Raw genomic sequence first — 27,145 nt, forward strand, 5'->3', positions numbered from 1 at the left:
CTTATTACTTAATCCATGGGCTCCTATGCATAAATTTTATAAATCCTCTATTAGTTTTAGTATTAGTTAAGAGTATTTATTTTAACGTTATCTGGTACTGTAGGAGAATGTCTGGAAACTATGACTTAGTTCTAATCTATGGTCTATTATTAGGGAGTCGATTAATGTGTGAGCTATGTGATTATCAATGTCAGTTTCAGTGGAGATTTTTTTAACTTAGTGCAGCCATTGTGAGTTGAATGTATGTGATTGTGGACATCGGTCTAATTTGAGGAAAGGTTAATGAGAGTGAAAAAGGAATGAAAAGGGAAAAATAGGTGAAATCCATCCCATCATTTATTTAATATTTAAATTGTGCAATGATATCAGCCCGTTTTATAGTGGTTAAGTGTAATTTAAGGCCTAATTCATGTCAAAAGTTGTAAATATACAACATTGCAACATATATTATTCACTATATTACATTACCTACAGTAGGATATGTGTCATTTCCATTAACAATTATGAAATAGACCGAATACATGTTAATGGTCTGATGTTATTGTTATGAACATTATGCTGTTTTGAAGAATTGTTGTGATAATTCTTAAAACAGTTCTTAATCATAAAATTATTTTACAAAAAATATATTTCTGTAGAAAATGAAAAATGTAAGAAATTTTTACAGCATTTGCAAAGGTCATTATGCAGTGCTCATGCTGTTAGTATCTTCTTCCAGGAACATTCTGTTGTGGCCACTAGTTTTCAATTTCACTCAAAGTAGCTTAATCTTCCCGCACATTAATCACTGTTCACTGTAACGGCAATATCCATAGTCTCTATAGCCTTGGCCAACAGACAGCGTAGAAGATTTAGTCTGCCATTAACAGCAAATTGTTATTCACAGAGCCAATCCTCTCACCCCAGGTCAGTAATAACAAGACCAGGGAACCACACCGATGAAGTGTATTGCATTGTTCAATGAAGTCTTCAGTAATGTGGAATAATGGAATAGGAATTTCTCGGTTGTGTTTATATGGTTCCCTTATTCACTCCTCATGATGGAATGTTACAGTTTTGTCAGAGAGTAGTATATCATATTCTTGCTCATTAAATATTGTCTTACCCTGCAGGCGTGCTAAAAATGGTGTAACATTGATGTCTGCATTCTTCCATGAATACGATCAAGTTTCTTGTTAAATGACTTCAGTTTTGCTGACTCCTCATAGCATTTTCAGGTCAAAGGTCCTTTCCTTAAACCCTAGGACACTTCGATGGAAAGACCTTTGACGTGAAGATGGTTGCAGTAGAGTCCGTGAAACTGTTGTCAATCAAACATCAAAAGTGGTCAAATACTCAGAGAAATGCAGATATCATTCAGTAAGCGCCATGAAAATGTGCGAGCCAATGTTATCTCATTAACATTTCCAGGTCCTGAAGCTGACTAAGGATAAAGAGGAGATGCAGAGGAAGCTGGAGCATTTGTTTGAGCCGGACCAAATGCTGAACTTAGAGAATAAAGGGAGCAGTAATCCGTACCCGTGGTCTGAAAAGACTGTAAAGAAGGCTCTACAAATAAGGGCTGCCACTGGGCAGAAAGGGTACACATACCTATGCGATATAGGCTTCCCCCTCCCCTCATATAGGACCCTGTGTAGAAGGATTGAGGCATCCACCTTTGCTCCAGGGTTGCAGCGGGACATAATTCATTGGCTTGGTGTCAAACTTGCAAAGGAAGCCAATTACTCCAAGAACTGTGTCCTCTGCATTGATAGTTAAGGCCAACGTTGGAGTATGACAAAGGCCTGAAAACATTCATTGGTACGATTTCACCTGAAATTTGCCGGGAAGGTGAAGAGGATGTGTGTCACCTGGCTACTCATGCCTTGGCATTTGTAGTTAGAGGTCTTACCCTCCACTGGAAGCAGGTGGTTGGCTATTTTCTCACTGGGGAGTCCATTGAGGCACCAAAGCTTTGGGCTGCCATTAAAGAAATAGTTATCCTGCTTGGTAATTGTGGCATGAATGTTGTTTGTGTCTCAAGTGACATGGGACCAAACAACACAAGATTGTGGGGTTATTTAGGTATACACTCCACAAAATTTCAGGTGTCCAACTCTGTCCCCCACCCAGCATCAAATGGACAATTATATTTCATGCCTGATGTCCCTCATTTATTGAAAAATGTTAGGAACAGCTTGCTGTCGAATGAAATTCAATTACTGGAGTACGTTGTCCGTGAACATCATTTATTTACTGATACTGTGACGTTGGACCATGTAAGGAAGATCATTGAGTTGCAGGAAGGAAGGGGGCTAAAGCTTACCCCAAAGCTTACTCTTGCCCATGTTACACCTTCCAAGTTTCAAAAAATGAGGGTAGAGCATGCTTCCAGCGTGTTGAGCCACACTACAGCTAGTGCTCTTCAGTTCTTTGTGGCAGAAGAACTTATACCACAGGAGGCATTGAGCAGTGCATGGTTTATTCAGCAAATGAATTCCTGGTTTGACCTCATGAATTCCAGGGTTAAGTTCGATGCTTTGGGGAAGGACAATGCTGAGACGAAACTAAGCGCAATGGAGGACTTTGTTACAATGATAAAGGGCCTTACATTTAATCGGAAAATTCATTGGAAGCCTATCCAAACTGGTATACAGTTGGCTACCAAGACTGTTATGGCATTGCACAATGACCTGGTGGTTAATGGCGACATGGAATACCTGCTGACATCCAGGTTGACCACTGACTGTGTGGAAAACCTTTTTTCACAGATAAGAGGTCAGGGGGATATGCATCCCACCCCTACTAAACTGAGACACAGTATTAAACTCATCAGTGTGTCTCAGTACCTCCATGTGCCTAAGTACTCCTCATACCTTTGCGACGATGATGAGTATTACGTTGATTTCCTGAAGCGGAAACCTGAACTTCCTGAGGATTTAGATGTGGGGGATAGTGTCGAATTGCCAGTGGAGGAGGATTGGAATGACATCATTGACGAGAATGTCATGTATTATGTATGTGGATGGGCTGTGTTTGCTGTGTTGAAGCATTTAGAATGTGATGCATGTACTGATGCCATTAAGTCCCCACTGCCTCTAGAAAATTTGGCCCATGGTTGGACATCCACTGTGGAGAAGAGAAATCTTTGCCATCCAACAGCCTCCATTTTGCAGATTTTAACCCACGTGGAGAGTCTGTTTAGGTCCAGTGTGGGCGTCATTGTACACCAGAGGAATGCTCAGCCCTACCTTCTTGAGGTAACGAAGAAGCTCTGGGAAGAGAGTGTGGTTGGTTTTCCAACTTGCCACTCGGTACTGGACTTGGTAATCAAGAAGTACCTTTCATTGAGACTGCACATACATGGCCATGAGGTAACAAAGGCATTGAAACCCTCAGTTTCCTATGGAAGCAAAAGTGCATATATGCAGTCTGTTTCCAGAGTGTGACATTCGGTGATTTGCTTGTGTTTATAATATTCTGTTTTCTGTAAGTGTTCTGTGTACCTTTATATATGTTTGGAGGGAGCCCCCCTCGATGGACACCACCTTTTCGCGGTGAGGGGGATTATGTACTCCTGGTATTGGTTAGCAAACAGTCCTGATATTATCAAGATCTGGAAGCTGAGTGATATGCAAAGAAGAGATCAACCATAGGAGGCATACGAAGAGTGTCCACTTAACGGCGATATAAAGGAATGGAACATTATGATATAAGAATAATTACACATGATGAGTGATCTTCATTGGCAATGTTTAAGGATAATTTAATTAAACGGGGTGTATGATTCAAAAACGAAGTCAACTTCACAAAGCTGTCTGGGAGAGTCTACTCATGTGTAAGTAGATGTGTTTAACTCATCTGTGCTTCCTTTCCCGTTTATATTTTCAAGGATGTCCTTATAATTATTTTCTTTCTTCTAGGTTGATCTTTCATCATTGGTTTGGTGAATCGTGAACTAGTTAGCCATGAGAGTTGTTAAATGATTTGAAGAATGGTATAACATCTGTATTAACTATGGGAGCAAGTGAGTTTCATTCGGAACATTGTGGAAACAGTCTATGAAGATGAATGATTGGCAAGCATGAGTAAGTATTTTTCATTTGTCTTGCCTTTTCGAAATGTGTCCAAAGATGTCCTTATAATTATTTTTTTTCTTCTAGGTTGATCTGTCTTCAAAGGTGGAGCGAATGAGATACCCATCAGGGAAATTGCTTTAGGAAAATCTTAGTATTTTTGACCTGTGGGGATGGATAAGTCCGATTATCTTTGGTAACGTTGGTGAAGTAAGTTTGATAAGCTGTCTCTAATCTGTCTCTTAAGTTAGATAAAATCAGGTCCTAGCTGTTATAATGCAAGAATTTGGAAGGTAGTGAGTCAAGGCTGTGCTTGTCACTGATAACTTTAAGCATTTACCTGGATGAAGCCATCCATGACAATAAGGAAGAGGATTAGTGAGTGAATGTAAATGGAGAAAAAATTATCATGCTAAAATTTATTTCTGACATTGCCATCATTTCGGAAACAAAGAAGGTTTGGCAACCATCATTGTTTACATGAGTCAGGGAATGCATTGAATCGTTGAAGCCTTTACTTTGTAGAATTCAATTTTTTATGGTTGGAAGGAAATACTTAGCTTTTCTAGAAAAACACACACTTTATTGCCGACTAGTTTCGGTTACACTGTACCATTTTCAAGACTTTTTTTTCGACTACAGTACTATATCAAAGTGAGCCTTAGACAATTAAGGCAGGTAAAGTGCAATGATAGATGCTACTGTATGTAGGAGAAATGTAGTGCTACAGATATATGAAGTGGATTTCATGGATTGAGTTAGTAATGGGGAAGTCCTAAGAAGATTAGGAGAGAGGTGTAGCCTCATGGAAACCTTTATACGAGACAGAACAATCTAATAGGCCACATGTTATACGTAATGGCCTGATAAAGACAATGGTCGAGAGACAAGTGGATGGCAAGAATGGAAGAGGATGCCTAAAAAAAATGTGGAATAGGTGAAGAAGGATGTGAAACAGAAGAAATATTTAGGGGTGAAAAGATTAGTTAATATGATAATTGAGCAGGTAGCTGCATCAAGAAATCTTAGGATTTTTTACCAGTGGGGATGTTGAAGACCGATAATCTTTGGAAACCATGATGAAATAAGCTGGATAAGCTGTCTCATGACAACACATGTGTGAGTACATGATTCTTTCATAGCCCTTTCATTGATATGTATTTCCAAGGTTATTCTAATTTTTTTCTCTTCCAGGTGGAAGTAGCTGTGTTATATGGTCAATAAGAGGGGGAAATGCTACTGATAGGACCTTTCAAAATGATGTGAATTGCGGATTGATATCTGTAGAATTTAAGGAAGCAAGTGAGAGTGTCACGGGAAACACTTTAGAAAAAAGTTTGAGGAGATGTTTCAGGAGAACACATGTGTGAGTAAATGATTCTTTCATAGCCCTTTCATTGATATGTATTTCCAAGGTTATTCTAATTTTTTTCTCTTCCAGGTGGAAGTAGCTGTGTTATATGGTCAATAAGAGGGGGAAATGCTACTGATAGGACCTTTCAAAATGATGTGAATTGCGGATTGATATCTGTAGAATTTAAGGAAGCAAGTGAGAGTGTCACGGGAAACACTTTAGAAAAAAGTTTGAGGAGATGTTTCAGGAGAACACATGTGTGAGTAAATGATTCTTTCATAGCCCTTTCATTGATATGTATTTCCAAGGTTATTCTAATTTTTTTCTCTTCCAGGTGGAAGTAGCTGTGTTATATGGTCAATAAGAGGGGGAAATGCTACTGATAGGACCTTTCAAAATGATGTGAATTGCGGATTGATATCTGTAGAATTTAAGGAAGCAAGTGAGAGTGTCACGGGAAACACTTTTGAAAAAAGTTTGAGGAGATGTCTCAGGAGAACACATGAGTGAATAAATGATTATTTCATAGCCCTTTCATTGATATGTATTTTCAAGGTTATTCTAATCCTTATTTTTTTTCTTCCAGGCAGAAGTAGCTGTGTTATATGGTCAATAAGAGGGGGAAATGTTACTGATTTATTAATTATTTGCCCAGTTTTCCCCTTTTGGGTAATTTCTTTTTAAATTTTGGGTTGCAGAGAACAACAGGGAACTTCGTCATTATTGGCATTAATGGGCTTGAGTTACTTGAGAACATGATAGAATACTTGTTGGTATGATCAGGCTTTCATGTATCAGGCTAATGTAATGTTAAATGACATTTTGACTTTATTCTTAAATTTGATTAATATCTGAGACATAACTTCTTTATGAAAATAGGAAATGTCTTTTTCATGTGGGAGTGTTAGAACTTATTTCAATAATGATTATGTGCTTAGTTTTCCCACCCTTTTTTGAGCTAAATATTTTTATTCTTCTAGGTTGTGTTTGGGAACTGGAAAATACATTCTAATGGCATGAACTGGTATATGCTATTGGAGTATATGAGACCTTATGCATTGCTGTGAACTTGTCATTTTGCAGGCATATGGTAATGGTGAATGGCATTTCAACTTTATTTTACATATTTGGATAATGTGTGAGACTACTGCAATCTGCAATCCTTGGAAATTATGTAATATGTACTGTTTCCGATAGTCTTTTTAATTGTATTACAGGTTTGCAAGGATTTTTTAGGATCTTACATCAGGAGGAATATCAGTATATTTAGAAGTTGATGATTTTAAGTATGGAATTGATGTTTAGTACAATCCATTTATTTGAAGATATTATTCTATTAACTACAAACACAATTACATAGTTCTGATTTTTTCGGGATCATGGTAAAAGTGTTGTTGGGTATTCTATACACTGACCTATAATGATAACTTGGATGAACATAACTTTTTCCTTTTGAATGTTGATTTCCCATGAACATACTTGTGCATCTCAAAATGAATGGTTTGTTCAATTAATTGCATTGTTAACTCTTCGGTTTACTTTGTCTCATGGTATTCATATGTTGTGTTTTCCAGCAGCCTGGTGCAGTGGATAATCATGAACTATTTGAAAAACTGTTCTTCTTAATCCGGGACAGGATACAGGATAGGATGCATAAAGTGGCAGTCTGCATTTGTAATCCTGAGGGTGATACCTGTTGTGTGGACGTTACTGCTACATTTGCCAGCATTAGCAAAATCATCATTCCTTAAAGTCTAGACATTATGGCAGTGCACCTTTAAATGGATGTTTTAAAAGCCTTAATATATGTGCATCTGTTTTGAAATTAGTTTGATCAAATTGTACTACTATTTCAACAAAATTATATTTATTTATTCTGGAAAAATATTCTATTGCCCATGACTTTCCGTTTTAATGATCAAACATTACTTTATATGACTGTAATTGTAAATAGTTATGTGATTTACTGAACGGTGGAGATTGTAGTGAATTTTATTATAATATAAGGATCTGATTACGATGTGCCAGCATTTTTTATTTCTATCCAGCAATTCATCTCAATAAGTATTTTAATTGTTAATGGTCTGGGTGTAATTTGGAATGCATTTGCTCTGTGCTGAATTAAATGCAGTTGCAGTTGGATTATTTGTCATGGTTCTTAGAAAATTGGCAAGCAGATGGTTCTAGTATTACATACTTGATTTGGAGTAGCTATGTTAACAAATTCACAACCCTCTTAGATCAGTCATCCTATCGCTTGGTTTGGGCATTTTTCGAGAGTCGAACCGAGGTCGTCAGACTAAAAACCGCCCGTATTATAAAGTATACTATAATTTCCTATGACCTTGGGAGATTTCATGCATCTAACTTCATAAATAAAGGAATAAAACATGGTTCCTTGCACCTATGCACCCGTAGTGCTGAAGTAAGAAAATTTTTGTCGCGTGGGTTGACAATTTTTCTAGAGTCGAACCGAGGTCTTCAGTGTCAAAAACTGCCCGTGTTCGCAAGTATATTATAATTATCTATGACCATGGAAAATGTCATGTACCAGACTTCCTAAATAAGGAAGAAAGACATGGTGCCTTACAACCCATGCATCCAGAGCGCTGCAGTGCGAAATTTATTTTTCCCGTGAGTTGACAATTTTTCTAGAGTCGAACCGAGGTCTTCAGTGTCAAAAACTGCCCGTGTTCGCAAGTATATTATAATTATCTATGACCATGGAAAAATTCATGTACCAGACTTCCTAAATAAGGAAGCAAGACATGGTGCCTTACAACCCATGCATCCAGAGCGCTGCAGTGCGAAATTTATTTTTCCCGTGAGTTGACAATTTTTCTAGAGTCGAACCGATGTCTTCAGTGTCAAAAACTGCCCGTGTTCGCAAGTATATTATAATTATCTATGACCATGGAAAAATTCATGTACCAGACTTCCTAAATAAGGAAGCAAGACATGGTGCCTTACAACCCATGCATCCAGAGCGCTGCAGTGCGAAATTTATTTTTCCCGTGAGTTGACAATTTTTCTAGAGTCGAACCGAGGTCTTCAGTGTCAAAAACTGCCCGTGTTCGCAAGTATATTATAATTATCTATGACCATGGAAAAATTCATGTACCAGACTTCCTAAATAAGGAAGCAAGACATGGTGCCTTACAACCCATGCATCCAGAGCGCTGCAGTGCGAAATTTATTTTTCCCGTGAGTTGACAATTTTTCTAGAGTCGAACCGATGTCTTCAGTGTCAAAAACTGCCCGTGTTCGCAAGTATATTATAATTATCTATGACCATGGAAAAATTCATGTACCAGACTTCCTAAATAAGGAAGCAAGACATGGTGCCTTACAACCCATGCATCCAGAGCGCTGCAGTGCGAAATTTATTTTTCCCATGATTTGACAATTTTTCTAGAGTCGAACCGTGGACCATAGACTCAAAATACAGACGTATCATAAATTTCCATTTTATTAACTATTTATAAAAAAAAATTTCATGTCCCTGCATCGATTACGTTGTGAGATAACCGTGTTCCCTTTTACCTATGTCTCCCGTTTAAATGCACGTAAAATTTGAATTCCCGCCGCGCTTGAGAATCAAGATGGCGGATTACATTGGTCAAGTGCGTGACACGACCTGGCTTTTACCGACCTTGAGGATAATGAGAAACAAGTGGCGACACCATTGGTGAGGGTCCAGCAAAGCAGACTGGTTGAATCAAAAAATTTGCTCACCTGGAGATTTTTGCTGCCGAAAACTTGCACAAAATTTAACTCACTCAGAAGGCCTATAACCTCTCCCCCTCTCCACTATACAACTGAGCTATAGCCATTGGCAGACAACTGTTTTTTCGTACCTTTCTCTTTTTCCCATCTCCACCTAAGTAGTTGACGTATTCACAGAAGTAATTTTTCTTTTCACTCACAGCTACTAAGCTTAGTATGCTACTATCTTAGTAGCTGGCTCTTAGTCGCCCTCCGGCCTTGTCTAAGGGAGCTACTAAATATGGTGGACCATTGTGGATGATCGAACTCCGGTTTTATTTGTATACTGTCAGAGAGTTTTTACGCATTTGTGCCAAAATGGAATACGAGAATCGATTCTTCAAGTAAGGCAGGCAACGTATGTAGTGTAATTGTTGACAGGAATTGAAAGTTTTTGTAGCTGCGAGGAAGCTACGACTTGCAGTGAACTTGTGCCTCTAGTGTAAGTGAACACAATTTGTGCATTCAATGCGCCCCTAAGTGAATTGATGGCATATAGACGATGATGTAAAGAGTGAAGTGATTTGTGAGTGTATGAGCTTCGACAAAATTATTTATTTCTTGCATACTGGTTTAATCATTCCGATCAAAGGTATCTACTAGCTGTTGCGAAGGGAATATATGTTTCATATTTGAAGCAGTTGTTCTTTAGGGATACAGCAAACGCTTATAAATTTTCATTCGTTTGTACGCTTATAAGTTGTGTTTGATTTTATTACTTATTCTAGTCACTTCATCATGAGCTTTCGCCAGTGTTTACATTTCGCGTATTTCGTTGCACTGTTGTTTTTGTTTTGGTTACGGTACGAGTGATAGTGGAGAGTGAGATTGGAAGTTTGTTGATGTTACAATTCCTGGTTTAGAAATTTGTTTCAGCCTATTTATCTCAAAGTCTACGTAATGGTAATGTGAAATAACATCAACTGATTCTAAATCATTAGTGATGAGTGGGAAGTGAGATGTGAAGAATGAGGAACTTGCATGGGTCGTAGATTGCTCTAAAAACTATTTTGAATAAGTCAAATGGATACATTAGGTCGCAAAAATACCTTCAGTTTCTCCATTCAACATGAAAAGAAATAAAAAAATTGCATTTAAAATCGAGAAAAATTTCTCTGAGCCGACCACTGCACGAAGACACCCGAGCGTTGCCGAGGCCAGGCGTGACGTCATAGGTGCCTAAACAACCGTAGGGAGTAGGGAAATACGCTGAGCGCATGGTGTAAAATTTGTTTTGAGGGAGTATTTAGCCGCTCATCGTCACTTTATTTTGTTCTGTTATTCTTGGGCAAGTTTTCCTATTGCTATTGTGCCTAGATTATTACTTGGGATATTAATAATGCGGCATCGGGATGATGAAGTACAAGCGTTTCCCTTCGTGTGTTTTGGTTATCAGAAAAATGGATGATAACGTTGCCACTAGTTCGAATAGTACACCTGAAATTCATCTACGTCAACATAATACCCCGCAAGCCGCCTAAAAGGCGTGTGGCATGGGGTGTTAGGACACCAGCCTTTTTTTAGGACACCAAAAATTGATGCTACGACCCTCATGGAATTTGTTAAGACAAATTATTGCTATACGTCGGCGGCAAATCGAGTTGTAAAAGAAACTTGTAATACTGGAGGATAACGATCGTAAGCTGTGCTGTTGACATTAGAGTAAGCTGTGCTGTTGAATTTGGCAACGCCGGATTAACGGAGAAGGTAGTCCTATCCGTCCTACGGTACGAATTCACAGCAAAACAGTCTGCACACAATCCACATGTGGGATCGCGAATCGGTTCCGCTGCCAACACACTCAAGCTACAACCTATTTCAATGATATAGGTAAATCCATAAACAATATACTAGCATATACCATAAAAATATAGTGGGAAATAGGCAAATACTCTTATCAAAAACTGGATGTCACTATCACATTCTTATATTCATCACGTACAACTTACAATAACAGAACTCGTTATGATGAATAGAACTATTTATTCACTGATTTAAACCCTTAAATTAGCCCACACAAGTGACATTTCTCACTACTATTCGTTAAAATAATGGAATAACAAACTTCACACCCAGTTTTTATTTCAATAGCCTGATCATGAAATGTCATATCTACGGTGAACAACGGAGATTAGCACGCCACTGACAATTTTTACACTACTGTTAGACATTTATCGATAGCGTAATAGCACTTTTTACAATTCAATCACGATGGAACACTGATAACTCTTGGCCGATATTTTTCAACCTTGTCAAACTTTGTGCATTACAACCACTGGCACTGTGATTATTAGCAGTAGCTTAACGGGAGATGTCACGTTAAAAATAACACTATTTTGGCACAAAAATGTTCCCAGATGTCTCCAATCAGCGAGCAAAAGTTGCATTGACTGGAATTCACCACATAATATAAGCACAGACAGTCCTAAACGACGAATTCTCCGGTACCTACGAATAAACGGATGAAGTTATTATATATAAAAGCTAAGCGGACATTAGTAAACATCAAAATCGTTCTAATTACATACTTAAATGAATGATATGCCGTCGATAACATCAACTTACAATTGACGTATCCCCCTTCCAATGGCCGTGGCTCAGACTCCTACAACGATGTTATTTAGGTATTATCAAATATTTGGTTTAACTGCTCCAGTTTTATATTTTATGCCCTTACTCAGATATTAATATTATAAATAATGCAAAATACGAGGGCTTCCAAGCCTCTATCGTCGGATATTTATCTTTAAATATAAAATAATCAACACGTCTAACAAACGAAGCTCTCACAACTGCTGGCAACTATTACAAACAATCACAACAATAGCTTCGCGTGATGTTTAGGCACCTTTGACGTCATCGAGGCTTCGTCGGCAGTGGCTTGGGGGGTGAGGGAGTTTTTCCCGTGCTTTAAAATTCGTTATATTTATCATTAAATAACTCGCGAAGGAAAACTCAGATTTACATGCGGTTTTCTTTTCTGTATTCAGAAAATAATTTTCTGTCCGCCTATGAAATAAAAAAAAATCATGCAAGTTCCCCATTCTTTCGAACGTCAACGAGTGCAAATTCTTTTGGTGTGTGCAGAGTGATTGGAAAACTGTTTATCAAGGTTTACTAGAGTTACGTTAAGGTGTTTTGAATTAAGTGTGAGTCAAGCTTTTCATTGAACCAGTTGATTCGGAATGTACAGATTATAAGTGTCATAACGATAGCTCGTGAAATGTGAAGTGAAATGTTGTCTGCGTTGTAGTGCTATTTGTGATATGATCAGCAATAAATAAGTAAAACAAGTTACGTTAATTACGCTTTGTTTTTACATTAACCACCTCTAGTAAACTATATGGCGTATATTTCTGCACTCTGTCAATATTTGAAATATTTAAATGTAGCGAAGCAGATTGTTGTTTCCTTGACTAACATTTTAGGATTTGCAAACACATGTTACTAATTGCTCGCACGTAGGTGTTTGTAACGTAATAAATTTGTATCATTCACACATTTATCTTAACGTTATTTTCTTAAGGATTCATTTCTGCATTGCAAAACTTTTCATTTCCACTCCAATATGGAGGTGTATCTCCGCTTTCCGAATACAAATGTGTATAATATTGACGTTGCTAGTCATGTTTTTCCATACCAATCACGCATACACTAATGGAAACAAATATCGTAAGTGTAAAAAATATGCAATTTTAATGATCAATGAATACACGGCCGTTTGTACAACAATAACTGCATCTAAAGCATACAAATGCTTCGGTATTACTCATAAATCTACCCTTTCCCAATGGTATTGCATAATTTTTGTGTAGAGCAATCAAAACATATGTCTGCGATGCGATATCACATCGAATCATCCATTATGAAGTAAAAATTTCAATGCATTTTGCTGAATCAATTTCTTTTCTTTGATGGTTTTACGAATTTTCCGCGCCGCGGAGGAGTCGGATGCAGTGTTGTCAAGCGTAGCCTAGCGGGTTGAAGTCAAATCGCTACCGAGTATCGGCTGCCGAGCTGGCTAGTAGCATACTAAGTTAGTAGCTCACTTGATAGAATCCATGAATACCATATCTTAGTAGGCGACTTAAAGGTCTTAGTAGCCGACTAAGTTAGTCGCCCTACTAGCGTGTTTTAGCGGAAATCTATGAATACGGCCGTTAGGATTCAAGTTCACTGAAGAAATTGAATCTGGATCCGAAATTTTAAATTAATGCTTTTGTGAATGCAGCGTTCCATAAGAGGGAGTGGAAAGAACTCCAATCCTCTATTCACAGGCGCTATTGCACTGGAATGGTTGTCTTACTCATGAACCAATTTGTTTAAAAGCTCTCATACGAGTTATGCAACAGAATTTCAGCCATGGAAAATTATAAGGCAAAATACGACAGGCACATAATGTGAATCTCCCCAAGAGATTGAACAGCAATCGGGGGAATCTCAGCACTGTAGGATAATAACCATGTCAAAAATAACTATGACGTAGATTTCACAAAACCAACCTTGGCCCTCCATCAGCCAATGCCTCTGATTTTTTTCCCTTTCTAATACCACTCAGACCATAAATCATTAGCTTCGAAGGAAAATATCAAGTTACACTGGATCAACGACAAGGTCTTTCATCCCTACCCTATCTTACCAACTGATATTTTTCCGCCTGATAGCTTCAATTCTCCCAGTTTCTGGAGGTCAAATGCTAGGTGAGTCACCACTGGGTTCAAAGATGTTTTGATAGCTTTCGAAAATTGGATGATGTGCACGAGGTTCAAAAAAGAATGATAATAATAATAATAATGACCTAATGCAAAGCTTTTCCGACAGTAATTAATTTCTTTAAGATCTAATCGATTGACTATCAATAGCTTTCTAGTTACAACAAGGCTACCAATATTCAACATTAAAACAGCACAACTTCCAAAGAAATAACCATAGTATGAGCACATTCAAACAAAACAAGACAGACTGGAAACTACTAGTAACTTAAACTGCATATACATATCACATAGCTCGCCCGTTCGCTTGCAAGGCAACAATGCGACATGCAAGGCTGTGTTCCCCCCTCCCTTGTTCATAGAAAGACGGAGGGAGCATGCTCCTTCCCCTACACCTTTCTTTTGAGGGGTGTAAATATTCGCCTTCAGTAATGCTTAGTGGAAGCATAGGGGAAATCTTCTTTCAAGCACGCCCACGGCAAATTACCGCATAGTATAGTTTCTGTGCTGTAGGTTTGCTGTTTAATTTACCGGATTAGAGAATTTTTAAGCGCACTTCAATTATAAGCATTTCCGATTCCTTCTATCCGCCATTTAGTCCAATGATGAATACACATTTGAATTATTGATACAGCAGGTTTTAACACTAATATAATTTTCAATTGCAATAATCCTTTTAATAGCGTCAGAAGATGATTTTTGAAAAATCAGACCCTTAGCATAATGGAAATTACTCAGCAAGACAGATGTTGACTAGGGTTGACTATTAACCAGCTTTTGCCATTCAAAACTATGTTTTTCTTTAATTTTGATAAGTGACTACTGTATGAAGTATAAATGCTGCAGGATTTCCTATCGAGGCAGCAAATTTAGCACGCAAACCAGAGACTTACGAAAAACCCCGTGCGATCATTTCCATGTTCACCTCTGAGGTACCAATGCAACAGCGAGATGATTATGAGAAGAAGTGCTAACAGGAGCATTGTAAAAATTAGAGATGTGCGAATAGTATCCGCGAATACTCGAATACCTTGAATACTAGAAAGTATTCGATATTCGAGGTCTCGAATAGTTATGCAAAAAGTACCGCCTCGAATACTTTGAATTTCGCATCGTACACTGTCGCACGCACGTCTTTGGTAGCTGACTCGGAAAAATGTACAGAACTCTAGTCTTTTAGTGCATCCAGCGCCGTTATAGGCAAGTTGACGAACTACATCAAATTCGCGGATCAGAGCAGTGAATAGAGTTCGACGTGGGGAACCTAAATTGATCCGGGTGAAAAAATCCGAAAATCCCCGGTTTCCCCCACCAGGAAACTCCAGTGCCGTGGGATAGTAACATCGGCGCATTTCCCACGATCCGCTATCCCCCTCTGAGGCTTTCCTCTTCTCCGAAATAAAAAAAGGTCCCAGCTCGTGCAGGGATCATATTACGAAGACCTTAGCTTCGAAAAAAATATCAAGTTATGCGAGAAATATAAAAACGTGTCTCGTGCCCACCCCCTTTTCTCACCCACTGACCTTTTTCTACCTACCTGCTTTGAATTTCCCCCTTTCTGGAGGTCAACTGCTGCATGAGTCATCTACTAGCCCGAAAGGTGTCTAACAATGACTTTCGGCAATTATTATTACACCTTTATTGGATTGAAATATTAGTAATGTGCGCGTAATTTAAAAAAGAACAAGACCAAACGCGATGCATTTCTGACTTTATTTAAGCATTTTATGCGAGGAAATAAATGTCAAAATAGGACGGAGGCTTGGCATTCTGGCGAGACTCGATATGAGCAGCAGCGCTTCTCCGAAGTTGATGTGGTATTTTTTTCCGAAAACATATATCAAGTTACAATTTATGAGTGGCGCTATAAATCTTTATTGTTACAGTCCCAGACGAAGGGATACTTTCTCAGGATATTTGGTTTCTCCCTGATAGCAATTCCAATTCATCTTCTTATCTCGTGAGAACTTCCAAAGATGGACTGAAAATAATTGAAGAAAATCCGGTGGAGAAGAGCTTGTATTTTACAAAATGCCTCAGATTGTCAGCTAGCACTTGGCGGCAGGAGTGGGGTTAAAGCGATGCTAGTTGAATTAATTTTATGCCCAATTGTTTCCATAAAATTAAAATTTTCCATTAATCAGCTAAATTCCTGTTCGAATCCTTTGAAGGAAATCAAAATTACTCCCCAAAATCTTGTGTTGCCTGCTGCATAGGCAACCGAGTCAAACATTCCAGCATTCATCATTTAGTACTCGAGGTATTCGAATATTCGAGCAATGATTTAACGTTCGAATTCGATATTAGAGTTCGAGAAATCTGCTATTCGACCCATCTCTAGTAAAAATACGTCAATAAGGGAGGAACTTCCCTGCCTTCCATCTGTTTTTGACCTACATTTAAATAGGCACAAATGGAATTAACTTACATTTCTAATTAACTCACAATGAACCTTAAATGAAAATTACCTTATTTGCAACAAGAAATTCAGTTCCCACAAAAATGAGGCACACAAGCCATATGATTCAAGATATCTTTTTACCATGAACTTTTGCCTTAGGCAAAATCAATTCAATTTGATTTGTGGTAATAACCCTCAATAGACTGCACACACCTTATCTCAGTTTATGCTTTCCATCTAGCACCACATGTATCAATCGACAGCTGTAGAATGTTACTTATTATGAGCAGAATCCAACAAACAATGAACAATTTAATTACATTGGTAAAATTAGTGCAATTACTTCACATAATACTCATGAACTCTAGCGATCAACTGATGAAAAATAATTGTGGCTCCAATTGGAAATGAGGAGTTAACTTTTGAGGAATCTGCCACTTCACTCATAGTGTACACACCACCATACATTTTGACGAGCATCGACGAGGGTCGACAAAGACTGAGGAAGGAATGCTGCCTGAGGATAAAACATCTCTTCCCACCACCGACCTTTCTCCTGAAAGCTGACATAATTTCTTATCAGCATGTTTACTCTCCTCAAGTGATCCGCGTTCCCCTCCAACGCTCAGTCCTCACTCCACCCACTTAGGCTTCCCAATGGTTGCACCAATGGTTCCACCTTCGCAACTCAATCTTGATGACCGCTGAATTAAAAAATTTGAACAAGCATAAAACCCTCTTTAGAGTGTCACCACTTGCATCTTAAATTTACCCCATGCATCATGGCATGCTAAAAATAAAGAAGAATGATATCTGACATAAAATGAAACTGGGAAATCTTTTTGGTTCTCCAGAAATTAAGCATGGTGTTTCTTCACGTTCCAGTGAAAAATGGCGTCATCAAAACATTTTTCAGCACAGGGTTTTGGCATAAAATAAATAAAAATAAAAAATCAATTCCTAACTTTCTTGAGCAGTATATACAGTGGAACCCCGATTTATCGTTCCCGCATTGATGGTTTTCCCGCATTCATCGTTCGCCGCTCCTGGTCCCAAATTAAGTTCCATAAAGACAATGTAATTTTTTCCCGCATCTATCGTCCCCCGAAGTATTGTTTTCCCGCATAAATCGTTTGAAGATCGCGGTCCCCTCGAATAATTTTCCCACATTCATCGTTTGATAAAAATGAGACGAAGTGTTTACAACGTGTTATTTATGGCTCATAACAACAGACACAGTTTGAATCTTCCCCAGGAGATTGAAATGCGATAGGGAGAAGCAGAGTGCCGTGGGATAGTTACATCAGCGCAGTTCCCAAGATCCGGTATCCCCCTCCATTCAGCACTCGCCTCCCCCCGGTTGAAGCTTTCTTCTTCTCCGAAATAAAAAAAGGTCCCAGCTTGAGCAGGGATCGTATTACGACGACTTTAGCTTCGAAAGAAAATATCAAGTTACTCGAGAACAAAATAAACCTTTTTCACGCCTCCCCCTTTCTGGACCGCTGACTTTTTTTTTAGCTGACTCGCTTCATAGGTGGAGGTCAAATGCTGCATGAATCACCAATTAGCCCAAAAGGTGTCTAAAAATGAATTTCGGCAATTGGTATTATACTTTCATTATATTGAGATATTAGTGATGTGCACGTAATTCCGTAAAGAATGATACCAAACATGACGTATTTCTAACGTTATTTAACCATTTTAAGCAAGGAAATAGTTGGAATAATAAGATGGTGATTTCTGGCGAATATCAATATCCTCACAGCTGATAGTGAGCTTCACGGCAGTTGATGCGATTTTTTTTCAAAAACAGGGCGTCTGGTTACAATTTACGAGTTATGCTACAAGTCTCACTTGTCTGAGTTGCTAACAAAGCGATGTCTTCTCAGGATATTTTGTTTCTCTCCACTAGCAATCTGAATTCATCTGCTCATCTAGAGCTACGCTACTTATTGTTAGAAATGAGTGGGTAAGTTGCCTTCTCTATATGATAAAAAATTTAATTGCGCAGTCATATGGTCATGCTTCACCCTCTGCAATAAGCTCTGCCTACGCCGTTTGCGATAGCATTAGTGCCGAACTTCACCTCGTACAAGTGGTTCCGTACTTTCCGGGGTGCGTTGACCTAAAACTAGCGAGTGTTTTCCATGTGGGTTCAATGGAGTCCGGTTTCATTTTTATTAGTTTTATTCTTATTCGTCTTCGGACCATGGCCCTTCTGAAGACACAAGTGAGAACTTTAAAAGATGGACTGAAAATAATTAATGATGAAGAAAAGAATCCGGGCTAGAGATACGTGAATATTGCAGAACGCCTCGGTATGTCCGGTAGCACATGACAGCAGTGGTGGGGGTAGAGCGAGATCCCTGGTGAAAACAAGAAGTGGGATGAAGCCGAGGATTAGGTGGGCGTACCGCTGACGATTAACGCAGCATTGCCTCAATCATATTAAAAATTTAATTGCTAGAAAGGAACATTTCAAATAATAAACTATTTTGGCCTTCTCGATCCATCTCATAACCAATCACTGCGACGGCGAAATCAATTGTTTGAGGCATAACACGCACATTTCTCTCGTAAAAACGTGTACAGTCAAACCTCTTTAGAACGAACCTCTGTAGAAGACAAGTTCTCTATACAGCGAAAAAAAGTTACGGTCCCGATTTTCTTCCCATAAGTTATGTGTATTTTCATCCTCTGTACAACGAACCTCTGTACAGCAAAAATTTCTCTAGAACGAAATAAACTTTTGGCCCCGAGTCAATTATTTTACCTCTTTAGAGCGAAATAATGAAATTTGTGATTACGTATCCTCCATTTCATTGATATCATTTGCGCTCGAGATAGACGCATTAATTTTTTTTAGAAGGGAGTACATATTTCAATTTTTTCCTCATCGCTGAATCCATGAATTTGTTTCCTTGAAATATGATTAATAATTTGGATGTGATTAAAGGTTGTGTTGATTGATCATTGTCGCTAACAAAGCACTATTACCTACATCTTTCATTTTATCATCGTCTGCATTTCGTTTTCACATGACGACCGTCATGCAGAGGATCAATTATATAGGTATCGACGGAAACTATCGACCTATCGATTACTGACGATATTGGCTATTTCTGCGAAGTTTCACACGCCGAGTTAGCAGATGAAAGTCCTCGGAAGCAATAACTCTTTCAAAAGTGACGTTAAATATATTGTCAAGTCTCAGAATCTTCGTAGTAGTGAGCGAAAAGTTAAAAGGTACCATTAGCAGTCCATCAGAATGTGTTTTATGGTTAATTTTGGGGATCTTTATTAAATCTTACTCCAACTCGTAGGGACTTCACAGAATGCCACCAAAAAGAAAGCAATTCACTCTCGAGCAGAAAATTGCCATTTTAAAAGACATTGACACGGGAATGAAGAAATTGGACGTGGCCAAGAAGTACGACATACCGCTGTCTTCATTGACAACAATTTTAAAAAAGAGAAACAAAATAGAAAAAAGCACCATGTTCAACGCTGTGAATCCCACGAGGAAGCGATTACGGGCCGCAACTTATGACAAGGTTGATGAAGCAACATTTAAATGGTTTTTACAAATACGAAGTTTGAATATCCCTGTCACTGGAACTCTAATTTGCCAGAAAGCCAAGCAATAGGGAAGTGCACTAATTTTTTTTTATTGCTGAATTTGAAAGTTTAGCCTAAAAAAGAAACATTAGTATGGTCACTTTTATTTTCTGCATCTGGGGTATGCACTATAAAACGTTTTGAAAGTCGGAAAATTTCATGTTGCGCTGAAACACAGTGCCTCCATCTTGATTGAGATGTGACGTCACAAGGCAGTAGTCACCAGTGGAGTATCGCTGTATTCCGTCGCCTTCTTTAGCGCGGCGAGAGTTTCCGGGAATCGGTGGAGTTTGCTTCCTAAAAATGTCGTCTAGTACCGAAAACATGAATTCAAAATAGAATTATAAATGATTTTTTGTTCCAAATTTCATCTCGACGTCGAAACAAAAGCCTGGAGAAGATATTCATTCCCGTGCCTTAAGCACAAGCTATACGGAATAAATGGTTCAAGGCTGCTCCTGACTCTTACCTATCGATGATATTCTGTTTTGAAGATCATTTGAAGGTATTGTAAGATCAAATTGATATTTATATTATAATAATATACTTAATAGGTACCTCAGTCACATCAGAAAGTGTGTTGAGTCAAAATATAGCATCTTCCGCGTAGACCTACGTAATTTATAAACTGAAAGTAGTTTGGTTAAAGAATTATGGCGCGACTGTTTTTTTACACGACCGGGCAAAATGCGTACTTTGCCCATGATATGTGCATATATGATAACAAACGATTTTTGTTAAAGTTAATCTTTATTTGTTGAAATTAGTACATTTATAGGTGATACAGATATAAAGGTACACGGCAGGTCGCGCGGCGTAATTTGTACTCCACTGGTGACGGGTTCATCTTGCTGATCTAAAAAATTAGCTACAATACCTCGGACTTTGAACTCGCAATATAGGCAGTCAAAGTACATTGTAAGAATATACGAGACCATTATAGCCCAGAATGTACGTACAATGTCAAAATCCTTGGTTTTCAAAGATTGACGTATTTTATACGCCAGCGCGCCCGGTCCAGGGTTATCAACTTTTATTTCATCCTATTTGTTAGTTGAAATTATATTTCAGAATGGTTCTTTTAGCACATCTACTGAGGTAAACTGGTAGGTACTGAGGTATGTACTGAGTAAGTAAACTCCCTTTGGAGTAATGTGAATTACAAGTGTTCGAGATATATGGCATTTTATATTCGCTTTGTGTTCTTATTAATTATGCCTGTACGCATATTGTTGCTTGCCACGAGCCTTTAATGGCATGTGCTCTTGCAAGAGTGGTTTTCATTTTTAATGTGGAAGTTGGTCAGTATAAGCAAAGAAAAAATTAACATTTTAGCGCACACCAACCCTTGTAGTCATCGTATCTCGGCGTTTGTAATGACACTGCTAAAATACCTAAACGCCATAATGACGATAAAAAAAATTGTATCATGTCAATGATAGTTGCAATTATAATTAATGATAAACTAGACGCCGTATGATCACAATGAAGGCAACAAAAAATAATGCCATGACGTAGACTTGAACCACGATCCTTCGGGTTACATCCTTCCTTTGACTCGTGCACTCTACCACTGCCCCAACCGACCCTTTAGGAAGTTAAGAATATTTTGAATTTATATATATAACTTGTAAAAAGTAATGCATGAAAATTAATTAATTACAACCTAATTAACGCCCTAATTGAAAAAGATGCAGCAAGGTACGCGGTCTCCCCTTGTTAGCCTTAACGTCTCGCATTTCTATGGAGCGTTGAACCTGTCCTCCTTATTAAAAAATTCAGTAGCCATAAATACATCATAGTTTGGTATACCATTTATAAATCGTTGGAATTTTCCTTCTCCTAACCAAGATTATCTTTTCTTGAACCCATCCTGGACAGCGAACCATTGCAACAACCAGCCAGCTCGGAAATAAGGCTAACATCCCATGATTCTAGTAGCGAAGGGCGAACGTTCCGGCCGGCGTGAATACATACGCAACGAATAAGTCTTGCAGCAAACGTCTGAAATAGGTTTATTAGTTTGACTCGGTTCTTACAAAAAAAGTTTTGGCATGATAAACGGCATTGTGCCAAAATATACCCAGCGAAAAATAAATGCCATCATGCATTTATTAAAGATTCAATGTGCTATTCGTACTACTCTTTCCAAACTTGAAGTTGACACGTAAATGAATATTAATATATTACGCAATGATGAAGTCGTTTACTCAAAAGAGAAGCAGCCACATATATAATCTGAAGATATTTTATGACAGCAAAAAACGGATACCCTCAAATTCTGTAATTTTTCTATGCAATAATAGTGGTAGAACTAAACGGTGTAGAAGCTGCCTTCTGCTACTGCCTTGTGACGTCACGGCCAATATTCAACATGGACACCCGTTTTCGCGGCCTTTGAATTTTTCCATATTTCAGACGGTCATCTCGAATCAACTATTCACTATTAGGATTTAAACTGTGGTTTTACGACATTATGTTATTCTGAACTCTAATTTAAAAAATGTGTTTGGTGCATTTGAAACACTAGTGCACTTCCCTATTGGCCGTGACTTTAGGTGAAGACGGATTTTGCGCATCACAAGGCTGGCTTGAAAAGTTTCGCACTCGCCACAATATTTTGTGCAAGGGAATATCAGGAGAAGAGATGTCTGCACCGGCAGATGCCATTGCTCAGTGGCAGAGTGGAAAATTAAAGGAGATTATGGCGAGTTTTCCCCCGAAAAATATATTCAACGCCGACGAGACGGCTTTAATGTATCGGCTGCTACCTGAGAGGACAATGGCTGTAAAAACAGATAAATGTAAAGGTGGGAAAAAGGCAAAAGATCGCATCACTGTCCTTCTCTGCTGTAATGCAGATGGGACTGAGATGCTACGACCCTTAGTGATTGGAAAGGCGAGAAACCCACGTTGCTTTAAAAACATTAGAAGTTTACCAGCAGATTACAAGGCGAATAAAAAAGCATGGATGACTTCTGAATTATTTCAGCAGTGGGTTTTAGAAATTGACGTGAAAATGAGAGCACAAAAGAGAAAGATTGCTCTTTTATTAGACAACTGTTCGGCTCACAACTCTTGTGATATAAATAGGCTTACAAATGTGAAGTTGTATTTCTTCCCTCCGAACTGCACTTCCTGCCTGCAACCTTCAGATATGGGTATTATTCGATCTTTTAAATCGAATTACAGATCAAGGATGCTGCATCGAATCATAATTAATATTGAGAGGAAAATGGACAACCCTTATTTTATTAACTTAAAACAAGGGATTGAAATGGCTACTGGTGGCTGGTGGAGTGTGACTCCACAAACAATAAGGAACTGTTGGAGAAAGGCAGGCTTTGACTTCAATAAAGAAGAAGAAACTGAAGCAGGTCCCAGTATAAGCAGTAATCACATTGGCATTGATGCAGTCTGGGAGGAGTATATTTTGAGAGCAGGAGTGCAAACTGATGTGACTGCAGATGATTTTATATCTGCTGATGAGGACGTGCCAGTATTTCCTGAAGTAACAGATGAGGATATTTTACAGGAAGTTATGGAAAATGATTCATCTGAGAGTGATGAGGATGAAGGTAACCCTGAGAGAGAAATTACTACAAATGAGGCCCTTGCATACATTGAAGCCCTGCAGAAATTTTTTTCCCAGAGAGATATACCTGTTGAGCATTTAGTCTCTCTTGATCAACTGCGGCATCTTTGTGTGAGATGGTCCTTGGAAGGAAAGCGATCCATTCAGAAAAAATTACCAGATTTCTTTAAATAAGTTTTATTTTAATTTTGAGAGCATCAGCCATCTAAATTCTATTAAGTTCTATTTATGTTGATAGTGGGATATGTTATTATTTATATGCAAAAAGTCAATTTGCTGTTTGTTAATTACTATCCTTTTGTTTGCACAGTTTTGTGTCTGCTAAAGAGCATTTCAGTTACTTGTTTTTAAGCTTTCTCTAGTTTTACAAATTCCATAAATTTCATGGAATGCCCACATATTGTGATATTATCTTTAATATTTTATAATGCTCATCACTGGCTGTTACCAGGAAGACTGGGATATATCTTCTTTAATTTAAGAGTTACCTGAAGTTGTAACATATTATTATTTATAAAGAATTCTTTAATTTTGTGAGTGAAATAAAGAAAGTTATTTGTTAATGCCATAAATAACTAAAAATATCAATTACCCTTGTTCCTAAATGTGCTCCTGTCTAATCATTGTATGACTGAGTTCAATTAGTGATTCGCTTTAAGTTCTTGCTATTCCAATGAGGCCATATCAAAGTTTTACATTTTTAAAGTAAATTTGACAAATTTTACCATATTTATGTAGGTAACATATCTTATTTAAGTGAATTTATAAATAGATATCAGTCCTTTATTTGCTACAAAGCTTTTCAGTACATTAAAATGGGTCATAACGTCTGTAAAAGGGATACCTCTGTATAACAAAAACCTCTATACAACAAAAATTTTTCTTGGTCCCTAGAATTTCGTTATAAAGAGGTTTGACTGTACTTGAAATGGCATTTGATGGATAAGAATTTTTACATCAGACAGAAATGCATAATCGCAGTGAAAATTCCGAGTGGAGTGCAAACATTTTTTTAGCAAGGATAGGATATTTAGGATATTAGAAAGAGAGATAAGTCGAATCAACAATATGACCTAAGTGTCTCGATAAAGTACTAGTATTCCTGTAATTGGCTAAAATCTTCTTTGAATCCTTTAACAAATATCATAATTACGCTCCAAAATCCATCGTTTCCTGGGACATAGGCAACCCGGACAAACATTCCCGCATCGATTGTTTTCCCGCATTCATCGTTTTTTTCATCCATCCCCCTGAAAAACGACAGATCGAGGTTCCACTGTATTTATAAATGCTAAATGTCACAAACCTGAGGTCCTCATAACCGAGAATCTTTAGAATTCATGCCCTTATTACCACTGAAATTCAATAATCAGCATCAAAACATGACAACCCCTAAAAAGACTACAATTCCCTATCATCAACATGAAGAGAGATTGGAATGAAAAATCTGATGCACAATCCCTAAATAAATTCACTATTGGGATTATAAAGGAAAGAGAGCATTAAATATACACGTAACTGAAATGGTAAATGCTGAACTATTTCTTTTCATGACAAAAATTCCTGTATTTTCCGCAAAAACTAATTATTTTCTATCCATTCATGCAACCAACAATATGAGATCAAAACTGATTGAGGAACTTTACTCCCAAGAAATAGAGAAGTAAACTTACTTTGGGAACATGGGGATTAAATTCCACTGCTCTATGAATTGCTTCCACAGCTGTCATTTCAGATGTTGTCAAGCCTCTTTTACTTGCTATATCTGGTGAGAATCTGTTAAATAAAGAGATTTGATGTCAGACACTGTATTTGTGATAAAGGTCATTTTATGAGAAATATCACTGATACAAAGAGTCTCACATGATTGTTAAATTTTTGCATGAATATGTATTACCAAACACAAAACACCTTCACACAATTATGGGAAAATATTTTTTATATGATTTATGAGCAATATAATTTTATTACATTAATATAAATGCCAGTTAGTACACTGATTCAGATCTCTCTACTCATCACTGACATAGAGTAACAATGACTGGTTCATTTCAGAACGACCATTTGCATCAGATATTCAATTCCCATTCCATGCCATTCACTCTCTCTGCTCAAGTTTAATATTGAAAATCTTTTCAATCCCTTCTCTCAACCACTTCATTTCAAAAACAGCCGACATCTTTTTGGAATAACCCATTTTTATTCATGTAGCTGATGACAACAAAATTAAAATTTTGAGGTAATTCATAGATTTTAGTCAGCTTCAATCGGACAGTTTTCCTGCCAAACATTGAAAACCCAAAAGAATTGACAATACCTTTACTAATGTTCAAGCTTGACTTCGTATTGCTGGTGAAATTATCATAATATTCCAACCATTTCCTTCCTTTCCAATACCTAACTTCTCATCAGACGTGCAATTTTTATGAGGATTAGAGAGCAAGATTATAAGAGGTGGTGACAAAAGGAACTTTCTTTCACCGTCTCCAATTAAAAATTATTTTTTGTAAATCCCATACATAATTAACATCAGGATTAGGCCATCCCATCCAATGAGCTCTTTGAACAGTAATAAAAAGATAATTAAATTATGACACCTAATAGAATACATATCAAATTAACCCAATAAAAGTGTTGATATATATTAACCCTTTCATTGCGTAGCATTTTCTCAGAGCTGTTTCACGTTGGCGGAGAATTTTTTTTCACTGCATTCACTTTGTTTTTCGGAAATATGAATACAATTTCAATAAAAAAAGGATTTTATATCCATTTGAGTATTTATTAAACAATTTGTTCATGGCATCACAGTGATGCCATCCGCACCCACGTGATATATGCTCCGGATATTTATGCAACCCATTACACAAACATAAGGAACGACGGACAGCATATTTTTACGTGGCAACTAAGAAGCATGAAATAATTTCTGAAATGATGGCGGAATTGAATTATAAATAAGATAAATATTTTTTCAGATGTCATCCACTATCCCTGCATCATATTTTGGGTAAATAAAAGTTTTCGAATTTTAATTTTTACATTTCTAAATTTTTAAGTTTACTAGTAACTTAGATTTGCATGCAAACATATGAAAGTTATTTTATCTTTTTGGCATTTTATTTTGCGTTAATGCTGCAAAAATTAACTAATAATTCTGAAAGGGTTCAAACACAGTCCTGGAACTTCTGCACATCGTACACCATCAGAGGTATACTGGTTCGCCACTTTTTAGTCGTTCTTAGGACGTGAGGAGGATTATATCTTCTGTTTTTCCTTAGAATTTCAGTGGTGTAGGTGTCTTTTTTGAGTAACTCAATACATATTTGAACAGAGTATTATAATTTTCTCAGTAGGGTAGCCACGGGAGGGAGTTATGGATTACAACCCCCGTTGAGGCGCCAAAAATGGGTAAATTGGCCCCCGCACCCTCCGGAAGGGCACCAAAATCTCCGGCAAAGACCCCCCATTTCAAAATTGTGGCTACCCGACTGTATAAACTGTGACCACAGAGAAGAAATCTATCGATTAATTATCGCACGACTTTGTTTGCATGTTCCCTGCCTCCAGCATCAGGATCCTTCGGCCCAGTGTAAATTATAGCATCTTGCACGAGGCCATTAGGCTCGGAAAGCATATATAATT

At 37.7% G+C, this 27,145-nt stretch overlaps 1 protein-coding gene and 1 long non-coding RNA gene across 10 annotated transcripts in view; one reads left to right on the forward strand and one right to left on the reverse strand.

Annotated features, from left to right (window-relative positions):
- Positions 1–27,145, reverse strand: part of LOC124171866 (protein ST7 homolog) — a 176,950-nt gene that overhangs the window by 68,466 nt on the left and 81,339 nt on the right. For all 6 annotated transcript variants that reach the window (XR_006867992.1, XM_046551225.1, XM_046551228.1 and 3 more), the window contains exon 8: positions 25,174–25,276. Coding sequence is in view for 5 of the 6 variants with exons in the window: in XM_046551225.1 (XP_046407181.1) it covers positions 25,174–25,276 (103 nt within the window). In the remaining variant the exon portion in view is untranslated. The remainder of the gene's footprint in view (positions 1–25,173; positions 25,277–27,145) is intronic.
- Positions 4,287–6,644, forward strand: LOC124171868. 4 transcript variants are annotated; one of them, XR_006867994.1, is made up of 6 exons: positions 4,288–5,174; positions 5,250–5,421; positions 5,497–5,668; positions 5,744–5,915; positions 5,996–6,182; positions 6,390–6,644. It is a non-coding gene; the product is annotated as an uncharacterized LOC124171868 (long non-coding RNA). The 4 variants fall into 4 exon arrangements; XR_006867996.1 differs by having other exon boundaries at positions 4,287–5,174; positions 5,250–5,425; positions 5,996–6,644; XR_006867995.1 differs by having other exon boundaries at positions 4,287–5,174; positions 5,497–5,672; positions 5,996–6,644.

Source organism: Ischnura elegans, chromosome X (genome assembly GCF_921293095.1).
Source record: "Ischnura elegans chromosome X, ioIscEleg1.1, whole genome shotgun sequence".
Classification (NCBI taxonomy): Eukaryota; Metazoa; Arthropoda; class Insecta; order Odonata; family Coenagrionidae; genus Ischnura; species Ischnura elegans.